Source organism: Neomonachus schauinslandi, chromosome 14 (genome assembly GCF_002201575.2).
Source record: "Neomonachus schauinslandi chromosome 14, ASM220157v2, whole genome shotgun sequence".
NCBI classification, from domain to species: Eukaryota; Metazoa; Chordata; class Mammalia; order Carnivora; family Phocidae; genus Neomonachus; species Neomonachus schauinslandi.
This window is the reverse complement of record NC_058416.1, coordinates 27,321,452-27,334,539: the sequence shown is the minus strand read 5'-3', so window position 1 is coordinate 27,334,539 and position 13,088 is coordinate 27,321,452. Positions and strand designations below refer to the sequence as shown.

Here is a 13,088-nt window from a genome sequence, read left to right as displayed (position 1 = left end):
GCTTTTTATAATCCCGGAGTATATCGTGAGCTAGTTGAGGGTAGACACTATATACCTCCTGTCTTTGTTCTCCGTAATATTCCTAGCACCTAGTGCATAGCCTGTCATAAACAAGTATTTATTGTAGGAACAAATAGATGAGGTACATTGTTAGAGTTGTACAAAGCAGGGCTGCTCAAAAGCTGAAGGCTTGAAAAAAGACTATCTATTTATATTCCTTCCTAGCAGTGCAGTAGGAACAGTGCATGTGATAATAGTTGTAACTTCAACATTGAACTGGACATTGGACAAAACACTTGGCCACAAGCAAGGTATTGGGGTCAGAGCAAGAATCTGAGTTTACCAAATCAAGACTTAACCATACGTACTCCCCATTTAAGCAACCACCCCAGATTTAACAAAACTGGGTTTTGTCTGGTGAATGCCGCCTTTCATATGCTCATAGGATTCAGTTATTTCCCCATTGCCAGTATTTAGAATCCTATTTCTGCTGTTCTTTAATACAGAAAGTTAAGCCCTTGCAGACTGTAATATAATCTCAATCACCAGTTGTATCTGGGAGCCATTCTAAGCTTTGTGGTCTTCTGTTTTCTCATATGCATCATAGTCAACCAAGTAAAAAAAGATAATATTAAAGAATTGTTAAAAAAAAAAAAAAGACCCACAGTTATATTCAAACTTGATTGCTTTTTACCAGCTTTCACCCAGCACCAAAATACTTTTATAGTGTTATATGTGACACTTTCTGTGTTATGCATACACTTCCCCAAGTTTTTTTTTTTTTTTTTTTTAAGATTTTATTTATTTGACTGAGAGAGACTGCACAAGCAGGAAGAGCAGCAGAGGGAGAGGGAGAAGCAGGATCCCCGCAGAGCAGGTGGAGACCGATGTGGGACTTGATCCCAGGACCCCGGCATCATGACCCGAGCTAAAGGCAGTTGCCCAACCAACTGAGCCACCCAGGCGCCCCCACTTCCCCAAGTTTCTAACGTAGACAGTAGTCACTGTCTTTGGACATCATTGCATTTTGCTCATTTAAAGTTTTTTCCCTTAGGCCAGATTCCCAGAGATGGGACTACAGGGTCAGAGGGTTTAAAAATTAGAAGGCTTTTGCTTTGGGACTCTCTATAACTTTCCAAAAGGGTTATACTAAAAGTTGAGGAGTATGAAAGTACAAGGTTTCTCAGTGACCTTGAAGCATTGGAATGAGTGATGTGAAGGGGTGAGGGAGGGGGAAGTGAGAGTCATGTGTGTAAAATCTTACTGATCGTGGTCTAGTTTATATGAGGTGTCACCAAGGATTTTATTTTTTATTATTTATTTATTTATTTGACAGAGACACAGCGAGAGAGGGAGCACAAGTAGGGGGAGTGTTTATTTATTATTTATTTATTTATTTATTTATTTATTTATTTATTTATTTGACAGAGAGAGACACAGCGAGAGAGGGAGCACAAGCAGGGGGAGTGGGAGAGGGAGAAGCAGGCTTCCCGCAGAGCAGAGAGCCCGATGCCGGGCTGGATCCCAGGACCCTGGGATCATGACCTGAGCCGAAGGCAGACGCTTAACGACTGAGCCACCTAGGCGCTCCAAGGATTTTTTTTTTTTTGATACAGAGACATAATATTGTGTTAGATGACAATATATTTAAATAAAAATATCTTTTAAAGAGTAATTGAAAATTTGTACCTGTTGCAACTTGGTTTATTTCATAACTCCTAGATATTCTAAATTTCCTAAAGGCCAGAACACTTAAGAGCTGGGTACATAGACTGAATTATTTTAACTCTTTTTTTTTTTTTAAATGTTTTATTTATTTATTCATGAGAGTCAGAGAGAGAGAGAGAGAGGCAGAGGCAGAGGGAGAAGCAGGCTCCCCGCCTAGCAGGGAGCCCGATGCGGGACTCGATCCCAGGACCCCGGGATCATGACCTGAGCCGAAGGCAGATGCTTAACCATCTGAGCCACCCAGGCGCCCTGAATTATTTTAACTCTTGTTAGAATTGTTTATATTGCTGTGTACTTTGCTGCTTGCTCTTAGCCTTTATTGAGAGAGAGTTCTATGAAGCTCATGTTTTCGGTGCGTTGGAGAAAGTGTTTTACTGCACCATGTAATAGATGCTTTGTGAAGCCCCTTGTGAAAAAGTTCTTACATGCCCCAGTGCCACAAATTGTTATGCTTTTCCAAGAGTATGTGGTTTCCTTCTGTCTAATAAGAACTATCAGCAACGTACAGGTTATATTTCAGTTGCTCAGAACAAAAACTGTGATCTGCCTCTAGCCTTTTCTTTTAGATGTGGTTTAGATTTTGTCAGCTCTCCATTCCTTTTGAGAAAGACTGTTAAAATTGTTTAAAATTTAAAGAAAATTGTTAAATCCTTCATAAAGCATTCCAGTATAAATATGTTATTAATGAGTATTTCTGTTATTTATTCCGTTTATGCCTTTGAACATTTCTGGTTTAGAATTTTGTTCTATTAAAATTCACCGGTAAGCAGTAGAGAACCCCGTTGCCCTCTAGGTGGTGACAGACCTGTTATACAGGTCATTTAAAAGCAGACAGGAGTTGAATGCAAAAAGCATTGTGGAATAAAATATAATAGAGTATTTTCACAGTTTATATATACCTATTTACTAAAGTACTCAATGTGTTTTGTTTTGTTTTTTTCTTTTCTTCCTAAGGAATAGAGAGCCAGAGACTTGACAGTTTCACTCTGGTGAGCTCTCGTACAGCAGTCCTGTTTCTGTGATTAAACCTTGATGGGAAATCTGTCAATGAGTTGTTCGTGCTGCTTGTAAGAAGTCAAACTGTAGAGCTTATTTTTTCCCCCTTCTCTCTCAGGTCATTTGGATCCAGGATTCCTAGCAAGTGACAAGACATCAGGTGGCAATGCACCTCTCAATGAAGAAATTAATATTGCCTCTTCAGATAGTGAAGTGGAGATTGTGGGAGTTCAGGAACATGCAAGGTAGGATATTAAGTGGAGCGTTCTGATATTTTAAATGTGAATTTGATTTTAACCAGAAGCCAAGTGAGAAGAAAATGGTAGTCCTCATGGCATGGCTGGCGTGAATGGTGGGAGCTATCTCTCATCTTCCTTTGGCTTAAAAAAATGCTTTTTGATTAGACATGATATGAGCTTCAGAATGTGTTGCATATTGTCTCCTATCAAAAACTTTTCAACCATACATGTATGTGAAATAGAACTGATGTTTTCCTCTTTTATTTTTAGCAAATGTCTAGATAGCTTGATAGATTTTTCTCTTATGGCTTAAGTATCACCCTACTTTTCCTCCTGTCATTCATATTTTCTTGCCTTTCACTTTATCTGGAAATATATTGGGAGCAAACAATTGGGAAATATACATCGGACATCATACCTCTATTGCTTGTTTCTCTCCTTGTCTTTCATTAAAACTTGCGAGTTACTTCGGTCTGTTCCTAACGCAGTAGATTTCTAGTGATGTTCATGTGACTCAGGCAGTCCTCTTTTTTTAGGATTAAAAAAAAGCCACAAGATGTCAACTTTGTGTAGTATTTGAAAATTTTTGAAATTTATCATTCTTTAAGTTTAAGTTTAGGGGTGAGCCAACTGTAGCCCACAGGTCAAATCTGGTCTGCTGCCTGTTCTTGTATGGACCTTAAGCTCAGACTGGTTTACATTTTTAAATGGTTAAGGGTAGGGGGAGGGGAGATCAAAAGAAGAAGAAGGTTTTGTGACATGTGAAAATTATATGAAAAGAAATTCAAATAAATTGCATTTATCCATAAATAAAATTTTATGGGAACGGAGCCGTATTTGTTCATCTACATATTGTCTGTGGCTGTTGCGCTCCAGTGACAGTGTTGAGAAGTTTTAGCAGATGCCTCATAGCCCTCAGAGCCCAAGATACTTACCTCTGCCCCTTTGTAGGAAAAAATGTACTGACTCTCACTTTAAGATAATGTTCCTAAGAATCAGTTATAGCCTTCTCAGAGGTGCTCCTGAGGAACATTTCACACACACACTAGAGAACAAAAATGTAGACTTGGGAAAATTTGTATTCTACATTAGCAAACAACTTTTCTCCTGGGCCACAAGAGTTAAGTTGTGATTTCCTGATTGCCCCAAGTAGGCATATGACACAATATCTACATTACCTGGCTCTTAGATCTGATTTTATTCTTTGGTTAGAAAGGTAATAAAACATTCACCAGCCTTTCTTCTGTCATGTATATAAAAGGTGAACTTAGGAGTGGAGAGTGCAGGCAAAATACACATGTGTGTAAATTGAGGCTACGTTTGTCTTAATGAGAACTGATCGTAGTTTCTGAGAGCATTTTTCAGGTTGTACCTGTTGGGACTTTAAGGATGTAGAGTTAAGTCATTGTTTTAATATGTCTTCTCCCCAAAAGTGGCCCGTTCTCAGATGTTACCAGAGTTAAACATGCTGACTTATCCCTCAGATGAGAGGATAGAGCTTCTGATTTTTTCCTTTACTTTAGCATGTGTTTGCCATTATTTATTTCACCGTTGTTCCTTATAATATAGAAGACATGATTATCCTTTAATCCCTACTATAAACCTTATCTTGCCTATTAACAAATTGATAGAGGTAAATTATCTTCAATTTTGCCAGGAGCACATTATCCATTCACCAACTTCCTCTTGAGTTACATTTCATGTTTTAATTCACTATTAGTCATGTGTTCCTACTGAAGTAGCAAAGAGTAAGTAATAACCTATGTTGCTTACTTGATCTCTTTGTCTCTGAGACATATTACTTGGTCCAATTCTCTATTAACTTCTATCAGATCTCCCTTCTTTACTGTTTACTTGTGCCTAGAAGTGTTACAGAGTGAGCCACCTTTCTTCTTGGCTTCTTTGTTCAACTTTTCTTCCATCATAAACTCTTTAGCTTCTTTTTTTCTACCAGTATTTTGGTATCCGGAGTTAAAATTATCATTATATTTCTGTTAAAACTTGGAAATTTAAATTCTAAGTTCTTACCCACCACACACACACACACACACACACACTCTCTCTCTCTCTCTCTCTCTCTTTCTCTTTCTCTAGTACTATTACTTAATAGGTCTTTTATCCAGATTGTCATGTTACTCTGTAGACCTCTTTGTTCCACTCTTAAACTAAGTCAAGTGGCTGGCTACGTTGTAAATAATATGAGGTAACGTCACTTTCAAGGACTTTTTCCTTACAGGCTCTGAATCAAGATACGTTTTATTCTGATCCTTTGGTTTGAATCCTGTGGAAATGCTATCTTAGAGGTGACAAATTGATTATGAAATCTCAGAGATGGTGAATACTGCCCATATGATAGAATGTACAGTTGGCAAGTTTTGTTTGAGTACTTTGAACGGACTCCTGTGTCATTCTGAGGGGATCTTTTATTTTGCTTTTTGGGCCTAGGACTGAATAGAGTCTCACTGGCTCTTCTGTGTCTTTCTGAACATTTTTCCAGTACTTTCTTTAGAGGAAGCCTGACAATCTTTCAAACATTTGAGATTAAAAATCTGAGAAGCAGGTGGGGGGAGAAGCTTTCTTGTTGGTTGCTTCGGAGTGACCACTTTGGCTGCCTGTATCTCATCTGGAATTTATTTCTTTTACAGGTCTAGGGTTGCAGTTATGAAGTATTGATGGGCTTCTGGCAGGGTTATCGCTTGGAAAAAGGTTTTAGGTTTTGATCCACATCTTTTCTAATTTGATGTGCATGCATAGATGTTTTGTGTGGATTTAGTTGTCCTGTTCTTATTTTTTCTTTTGATATTCTACCTTGCTGTGGGCTTTCTGAGAGTTTTTTAAAAACTCAGACTTGGTTCTTGAGTTGTTCTCTTTGGGATTGTGATTACTCTGACTTGAATTGCGTTGCCATTTTTCCATATTGGAAGCATTTTGTTTCACATTGACTCAGTAGTTCTAGTTATGTTGTGTCTTTTTTTTTTTTTTTTTAACAGTTTTTCTTTTCCTGCACGTTAATATCTTTCCCTGCTTTTTAAATTTAGATTTTGATATGTTCTCTTAGTTTCTGTGTTTCATCTAGTCATAGACTAGAAAGCATGCCTTCTGAACTAATGGTTTGAATGCATCTTTTATGGCTGTCTTGTATTGCTGTGATTAACTCCAGACGTTACCTAAATGTTATCATTTCTAGATGTTAATTTTGGGACAGTCCATTTTCACAAGATGTTCTTCGCCAATGAGATAGAGACTTTTCCAGCACCTCTAGTTCCTCTGTGCCCATTTAATTTTGCAGAAGTTTTAATTTATGGCCCTCTGCCAATATTTTTCTTTGTCCTTGGTCCTTTTTCCTTTTCTTCTACTAGCCTCATTGGTAATTGCCCTGGGAAGATGAATGCATACAGAACAGGCCTTTCTGTTATGGAACTGTTGGAACAGTTTCTTTGGTACCTGTCCTGTGAAGCTTTTGGGAATAATCAGATCCTTACCTCATTTCACCGTAGTCTTTGATCCTGTGTTCATTTGTCTTAATGTTGGTTCATCCCTCCACAGAAGAACTGATGCTAGAATCCTTTTGCATTTAAGACTGATTGCTTCCTAGAACCAGTTGCAAACATCAGTCTTCAAAAAAGCAAGGGAGACAGGCATTTCCCTGAAGCCAAGGATTCATTTCATCTTCAGTTAGGAAAAATAAGTAGGAATGTTATCTAAGAGGTCACGGTCATGCTCTGTAAATGAGAGCAAAAATGATTAATGTTTAATGTTGTTTTCTTAGGATAGTAAGTTAACTGTATCAAAAGCTGATCATCAGAGCCTGCCCTCTTTCTGTATTTTTTCTTTTCCACTATGAAGTCTCTCCTTTATTGGTTTCAGTATATGAAGAACAGGAAATTATTCTTTCAAAACTTACTATTTATAAAGTAGGTTTTTTAGGGGGAAAGTGAGTCCTAAGCATTTTCTTGGGTACAGGACTCAAAATATGACTCTAGGTTATGTTTTATGCCTATTGCCCATCATACACAGATAAATGGCTTTGTAAAAGCACAGCCTGTATCTGCACTAGAATTGGATTGGATCAATTAAAAAACAGCTGAGTATGTTCCCATGCCAGATCTTTCATCATACAGAAAAGGGTTTTGTGATAATCCATGAAACTGTATTTTATGTTCGTAACCTTACCAGAAATTTGAGCCTCTCATATCCTTCTTTATAGGGCATCTCTATAGGGCTGATAACAATTGTTCTGGTCCCTTTTCCTCCTGAAATTTTTTCCCTCCCTATCTGGTATAAGTTGATCTATAATGTACACCATCTTATAAAATAGTTGAAATGTTTCTCCAGCATTCTTTTGTTTACCAGCTTGAGTCTTTTTGCCTGTACTTAAAAAGGAAATGTGGTAAAAGCCTTGTTCTGGCCTCATCCATGTCTTAGCTACCATTTTATTCAAGGAGGTTGAGGTCATTAAATCACAAAAAATTTCTTGAATGTTTTATTGGCTTGTAACACACACAGAAAAGTTGTAAGTGTACATTTTACTTTTTGCAAACTGCCCACACTCAGGTAACTAGTGCTCCAATCAAGAAACAGAAATCCCTCCTGTGCCATCTTCCATTTACAACCTTCCCACCATTGTGCCCCCTGTGCTACCAGCCTCACTTCTAAAAGGAGAGTTTTGCCTGTATTCAAAATCTTAAAGTCAGTACTAACCTTAGAAGTCATCTTAGAATACTCTTTAATATTCCTGACAGATACCCTAGCACTTGCTTGAACATTTAAAAGGCAGTGTATTCCATTAGCTGCAGTTGTTGTGTAGTAATGATCATCTAGAACTTCCCTCCGTAAACTTGATTCGTGGTTGTTAGTTTGCTCTTGAGATCTCTGTACAAGGTGGAGTAGCCACCTTCTTCCATGGTGATTCTCTCTTCTTTGGGATTTGACCTTCCAGTTGCAGTTAAATAGGAGCTGAGAAAGCTTTTGACTGAAGATGGGATCATCACATAATCCAGAGAATCTAAAATTTTGAAATGAGAGAAACAGACTGAGAGGGTTGACGCTTGAATCAAATGAATGAGACCTAGTTATTCCATCATCCTTAGGTTCTTTGAGGTGCTCAAGTGTCTTTTCAGCAAATTCTCTTTTTTGCTTAAAGTAGTCCAAGTTGGTTTCTAGTAACTGGATTCATTTGTAACATAACTACAGAAGTGATCTAATTCAGATAGTTGAAGTGCCTCATCTCCTTATTCTCCTTTCTGTGTCTACCAGTCCTCAGTGGTATATACTGTCTCTACACCTCTCACTCTCCTACTCTGAGTATATTCTAGAATCTGCTTTGCTGTTTATCGAATGATTCCCAGGGGCCAGCCAGTGCTCCTTACAATCAGACATAGTATAGTGCTTCAGGTGCAGTCTGAGGAAGGCATAGTTACTTAGTGGAAAATAAACTCCCTGATGGAGACCTTTTTTGGGGTCCTGTGCTTAACTTGCTTAAGACCCTGGACAGTTGTCTTTTGGCCTTGGTTTTCTCTTCCGTAAAATGATCCGATCCCTTTTATTTTATTTTTTAAAGATTTATTTATTTATTTTAGAGAGAGAGTGCACTCAAGAGAGCAAGAGTGAGAGTGAGCGTGGGGTGGGGAGGGCAGAGGGAGAGAGAAACTCTCAAGCAGACTCCACTATGATCTGGGAGCCCGATACCGGGCTCAGTCTCACAACCTTGAGATCATGACCTGAGCTGAAGTCAAGAGTCAAGACGCTTAACCAGCTGAGCCACCCAGGAGCCCCTGGATCAGATCCTTTTTAAAGCCACTCCCTTGTATGATTACTTAGGGAGCAGTGCAGAGTAACAGTTGGGACTAAATACCTCTTTTTTTTTTTTAAAGATTTTATTTATTTATTTGACAGAGAGATAGAACAAGTAGGCAGAGGGAGCAGGGAGCCTGATGCGGGGCTTGATCCCAGGACCCTGGGATCATGACCTAAGCCGAAGGCAGCCACTTAATTGACTGAGCCACCCAGGTGCCCCCTAAATACCTCTTTTATTTTGGAGATATTTCTAGGAATTCTGCCAAAGATTGCATTGATTCTCTCTGTAGCCATTCATTCTCTGAATTCTACTAAGTTCTAGCCTCTTGTACTTGTACAGGTGAGCTTTCGAATTGTTGAAGAACTTTATATTTTTAAATTGTTAATCTGGGCCTATTTTTGCACTCTTCTTTGCACTCACTATGTTTTGCCTTATCTAATTTAATACACACATTGTAAAGCGACAAGCTGATGTGAAAAGCAGTGGACTCAAGATCAGACCTGGCTTGCAGCTCTTTGGCCCACCACTTTCAAGCAGTGTGACCCTGGGCAAATCATGTAACCACCTGAATCCTCGGTTTCCCTTTTGGTTGAGTATGGATAGTAACTTCTCCATCTACCTCATAGGTCTGTTGGGATTGTCAAATGAGGTGAGGCTGCTTAAGAAACTCAGTATGCTGGTGCCATCAGTCATCAAAACTATTTCTATAAATGTTGCATGGACTCCTTTGGCTGACATTCTTCTGAGATTACAAGATCACTTCATCTGAGTGTACTTAATGGATTGGACAGATCTGGATTAGTCTTTGGATTTTATGTCTCATATTTTAGTGCTTTTCACTAGCTAATCTTTGAAACCATAGTAGCCTCTGGGTTAATAGCTACTTTGCCCATTCTGAACAGATAATGGGCTTCTGGTATGGTAACAAATCTACGGTCTGCCCCTTGCTTTGGCCCCAGGGGATCTGTTTTTTGGCACCTCTCTTGGTAAGGGAGTAACTTTCAGGCTACCTTTGTAGGAGCAAGGCCTCTTTGCAGGGTCTTAAGAGTCCTTCAGCAGTTTTGCAACTAAATCTTGTCCATTGTTACCCTAATGTTCTTTTGCATCTGGTAGTGCAGGTAGCAGTGGGCAGAGCTGGAATTCTCCAGTGATCCAGCACCACTCGTTGTACGCAGCCTGTTTGAGCAGCTGCTCAAGACCCACTGTAGTAGTTTATGTGACTAGAATCCTACCAGCTGTCACTTTCACGTATATTACGCAGGCTCTGGTCAGTAAGTTAGATGTGAGGACCAAAGTAGCACCGAAAGCTTGAGCGGCCTGCCTTCCACTCATCAGAATCCAGAGTCCCTCAGTGATTCATCCAGGAGGCTCACAGTTCTAGCATTTGATTGGAATGTGGAATTCATTATGTCAGTGTTACAGAAACCGTTTTCTTCCAGTGAACTCTTGGTGAGATTTATCAGCAAGGCAGTTCTGTCCCTCTGATAAAACACTTTTAGAGGACCTTAAGGGATGGAGCACTTCAGCTTTGTTACTCTCCCTGAACTAAGACATAAAACACATAAGCAGTTCAGATGAATGAACCAGGTTTTCTGTTGTGACCTTCAGGGTAAGGGAAATTGATCCTTTATGCATGACCTAGTACTTACAGACTCCTAGAAATCCAATCTGTAAAGGAGTATTACTGTTACTCTCTTGGAAGATACTATTCCCAGGATGGTATAGAACTTATTTAGGAGAACAGCTTATACCTATATTTCTTACTGTTTCATTTGGTTAGACTAAGATTGTTTGGCTATCTTAATTTTGCTCTGGATTTATATTCTGCCCTGTCCTGAATACCCCAGAGGTTTAATTGTGTTAAGAGAAACATTATGTTATCTGTCCATTTCAGTAACAGATCTAGACATAACTCAGGAGTTTCTGACTGAGACAAGACTCTTGTCCGTTTTTAGGCTAAATTGAGAGAGGCGGGAAGGAAGACAAAGAGGGAGGAGGATGGGAAGGATATTGGTTGTGAGTTTCATGAACTCACACAGTAGGCTTATCTTTGTAAAAGTATCAGTTGGTGCTACTGAAGCCATATTGCCTTCTGTTTTCCCTGTGGTGGGATTAACCAGGCTTATGCTTTTGCTCTTCACCTCGATTGCAGGTGTGTTCATCCTCGAGGAGGTGTGATTCAGAGTGTTTCGTCGTGGAAGCACGGTTCCGGCACGCAGTATGTCAGCACCCGGCAAACACAGTCATGGACCGCTGTGACTCCCCAGCAGACTTGGGCTTCACCCGCGGAAGTTGTTGATCTTACCTTGGATGAGGATAGCAGACGTAAATACCTACTGTAATACAAGGTCACTGTGTTTCCTCTGCACTGTTCCCTTCCACTTCCTCCTCCTCCTCTTTGTGACATGGAAGTTCATTGTCATAGCTTCAGCCTCAGAAGCTGTTTGTGGCATTTGTATAATCGAAACTCATGGAAAATTGCCCCCCTCCCCTCCTTTTTTTTTTTTTTTTTTAAATTAAAAGAAGTCACTTAGGAAAATAACTTAGCACAGAGAAAAGAATTTCTTCTTTCCCTCAGTAGAAATATGAGGATGATGAATTTATTAGAGAGCTTCATTTTACTTGGTGACTTTTGATCTTAGGAAACTCTGCCTTCCTTTTAGAATAATATTTTAATTACCAGGTGAAATGGATTTCAGTTTTTGAATCTTGTATTTATTTTTCTGTGTAATAAAATTAATATCTAGACTTGACCACTGTCAGCCCACCCATTGGCACTCCTACCTTAGGGCATTTGCACACATTTAGTCAGGTCCTTCTTGGCACCTAGTAGGGCATGTGCATTTGAAAACCTGTCCTTAAAAATAGAAGACAGAAGTATTACTTTTCTTTTAGCTTAAGTCTTCTGCCTTCTTTCCTGACTTTGCTCCTGGCTGACTTCCCACAATACAAATAATTGATATGGCCCTTTGTGTTTATAAATACTGCTAAGGTGACTTAGTTGGTCTCCTTGTTGCAATAATTCATAACTCTTTATAAAATGTCTGCTTTTGGGGCAGAGGCATTTCAGATAGATACCCACCATGAGGTTTTCTGGGCATGGGAGGAGAGTATTGAGAGATCAGTAGGAAAATCTCTCTCCCTCAACTTTTTTTCCTGGTTTGTTCAAATAACGGGAGAACACAGATACCTATTATTTAGGTAGAATATGAAGAGTTGCGTTCACCTCTTAGACTGTGGGCACTTACAAGTCTGAGAAGACAGTGCCTTCTTTCATAGCTGGTCTCTTCATAGAGGAGGAACAACTGTTCAACACTTGAGCTGAAATAGACTTGATGCTATATTTGGGTCTTCTTCTCCTCTACCATCTAAAAGTGGAAAAAGCAAAATGCACCATAAGAAACCAGATGCAAAGCACATAAATGACACTGTAGGTTTTACAGTCTCTCAATAAACAATGGGTGATAGGAGCTTCAGGGAACTCAGGAAATGCCAGTGTTGGAGTTTTGTGGCATTAGTTACTACCTTTTTTCCTCTAACATGTTGTAGTTACTAGTGAATTCTTTTACAAGCAATACCTAGTTAGAACACTATGTACTGTGCACAGGGAGGAGTGAAGTACTATTGGCTTAGAAGACCTCATCTTTTGTTTTTCCGTGGTTTTGTTTGCTTTTCTTTTGTTTCCATACTTGCCATATAACACTGCTGTAGCCCTTTGCTTCCCTCCCCAAATGCCTGGTTGGCTCTTCCTTATCATAAGAGCATGGAACTACCATTTTCAATTGTCAATCAGTGGACACACATGTACCAAGTACCTGTCCTGCGTAAGGCACGGTGCAGGGTAGGTGCAGCGGGGCTGCCAAGACAAATGGGGACACCCCTGCGTGCACATGCGTCAGAGTCTGCCTGGCTCCACCTGCCTGGCCTTTTCTTCTTCTTCTTCTTCTTTTTTTTTTGGTAAAGACTCATTTAGTCCTTTACCCTTCTTCCTGCTGCTTTAGTTCTTCCATGTACCTCTTCCATGGGAGTGGATATAAGCGTGTGTTCTTTGATCTTCTCTGATAGCCTCTCATTTGATCTGGCCTCTGTTCTTCATCAACTTTTTATTTTCCTGTCAATCTACTTTTAATAGATCAGGCTTATAAAAGATCATGAACCTCCAGTTTTAGCACCTCATATATCAAGTCTCTCACATGGCCACAGTTCTAGACAAAAACCAAAGATCCAGAGGCCAGAGCAAAATAGGACCTTCTGCAGATTCACTACTGGTGTATCCTTGGACCTTCATATTTTACTTTAGGATTAATTTATTGAATTTTACTGTTACA

General features: G+C 39.4%; 1 protein-coding gene across 2 annotated transcripts in view; it reads left to right on the top strand.

The window, feature by feature from the left end:
• The window catches only part of C14H18orf25 (chromosome 14 C18orf25 homolog), an 80,768-nt gene extending 68,795 nt beyond the window's left edge, over positions 1 to 11,973 (top strand). For both annotated transcript variants that reach the window (XM_021686334.2, XM_021686335.1), the window contains exons 3-4: positions 2,843 to 2,969; positions 10,913 to 11,973. In XM_021686334.2, the coding sequence (XP_021542009.1) occupies positions 2,843 to 2,969; positions 10,913 to 11,102 (317 nt within the window). In that variant the 3' untranslated portion in view covers positions 11,103 to 11,973. The remainder of the gene's footprint in view (positions 1 to 2,842; positions 2,970 to 10,912) is intronic.
• Positions 11,974 to 13,088: the final 1,115 nt, after the last annotated feature.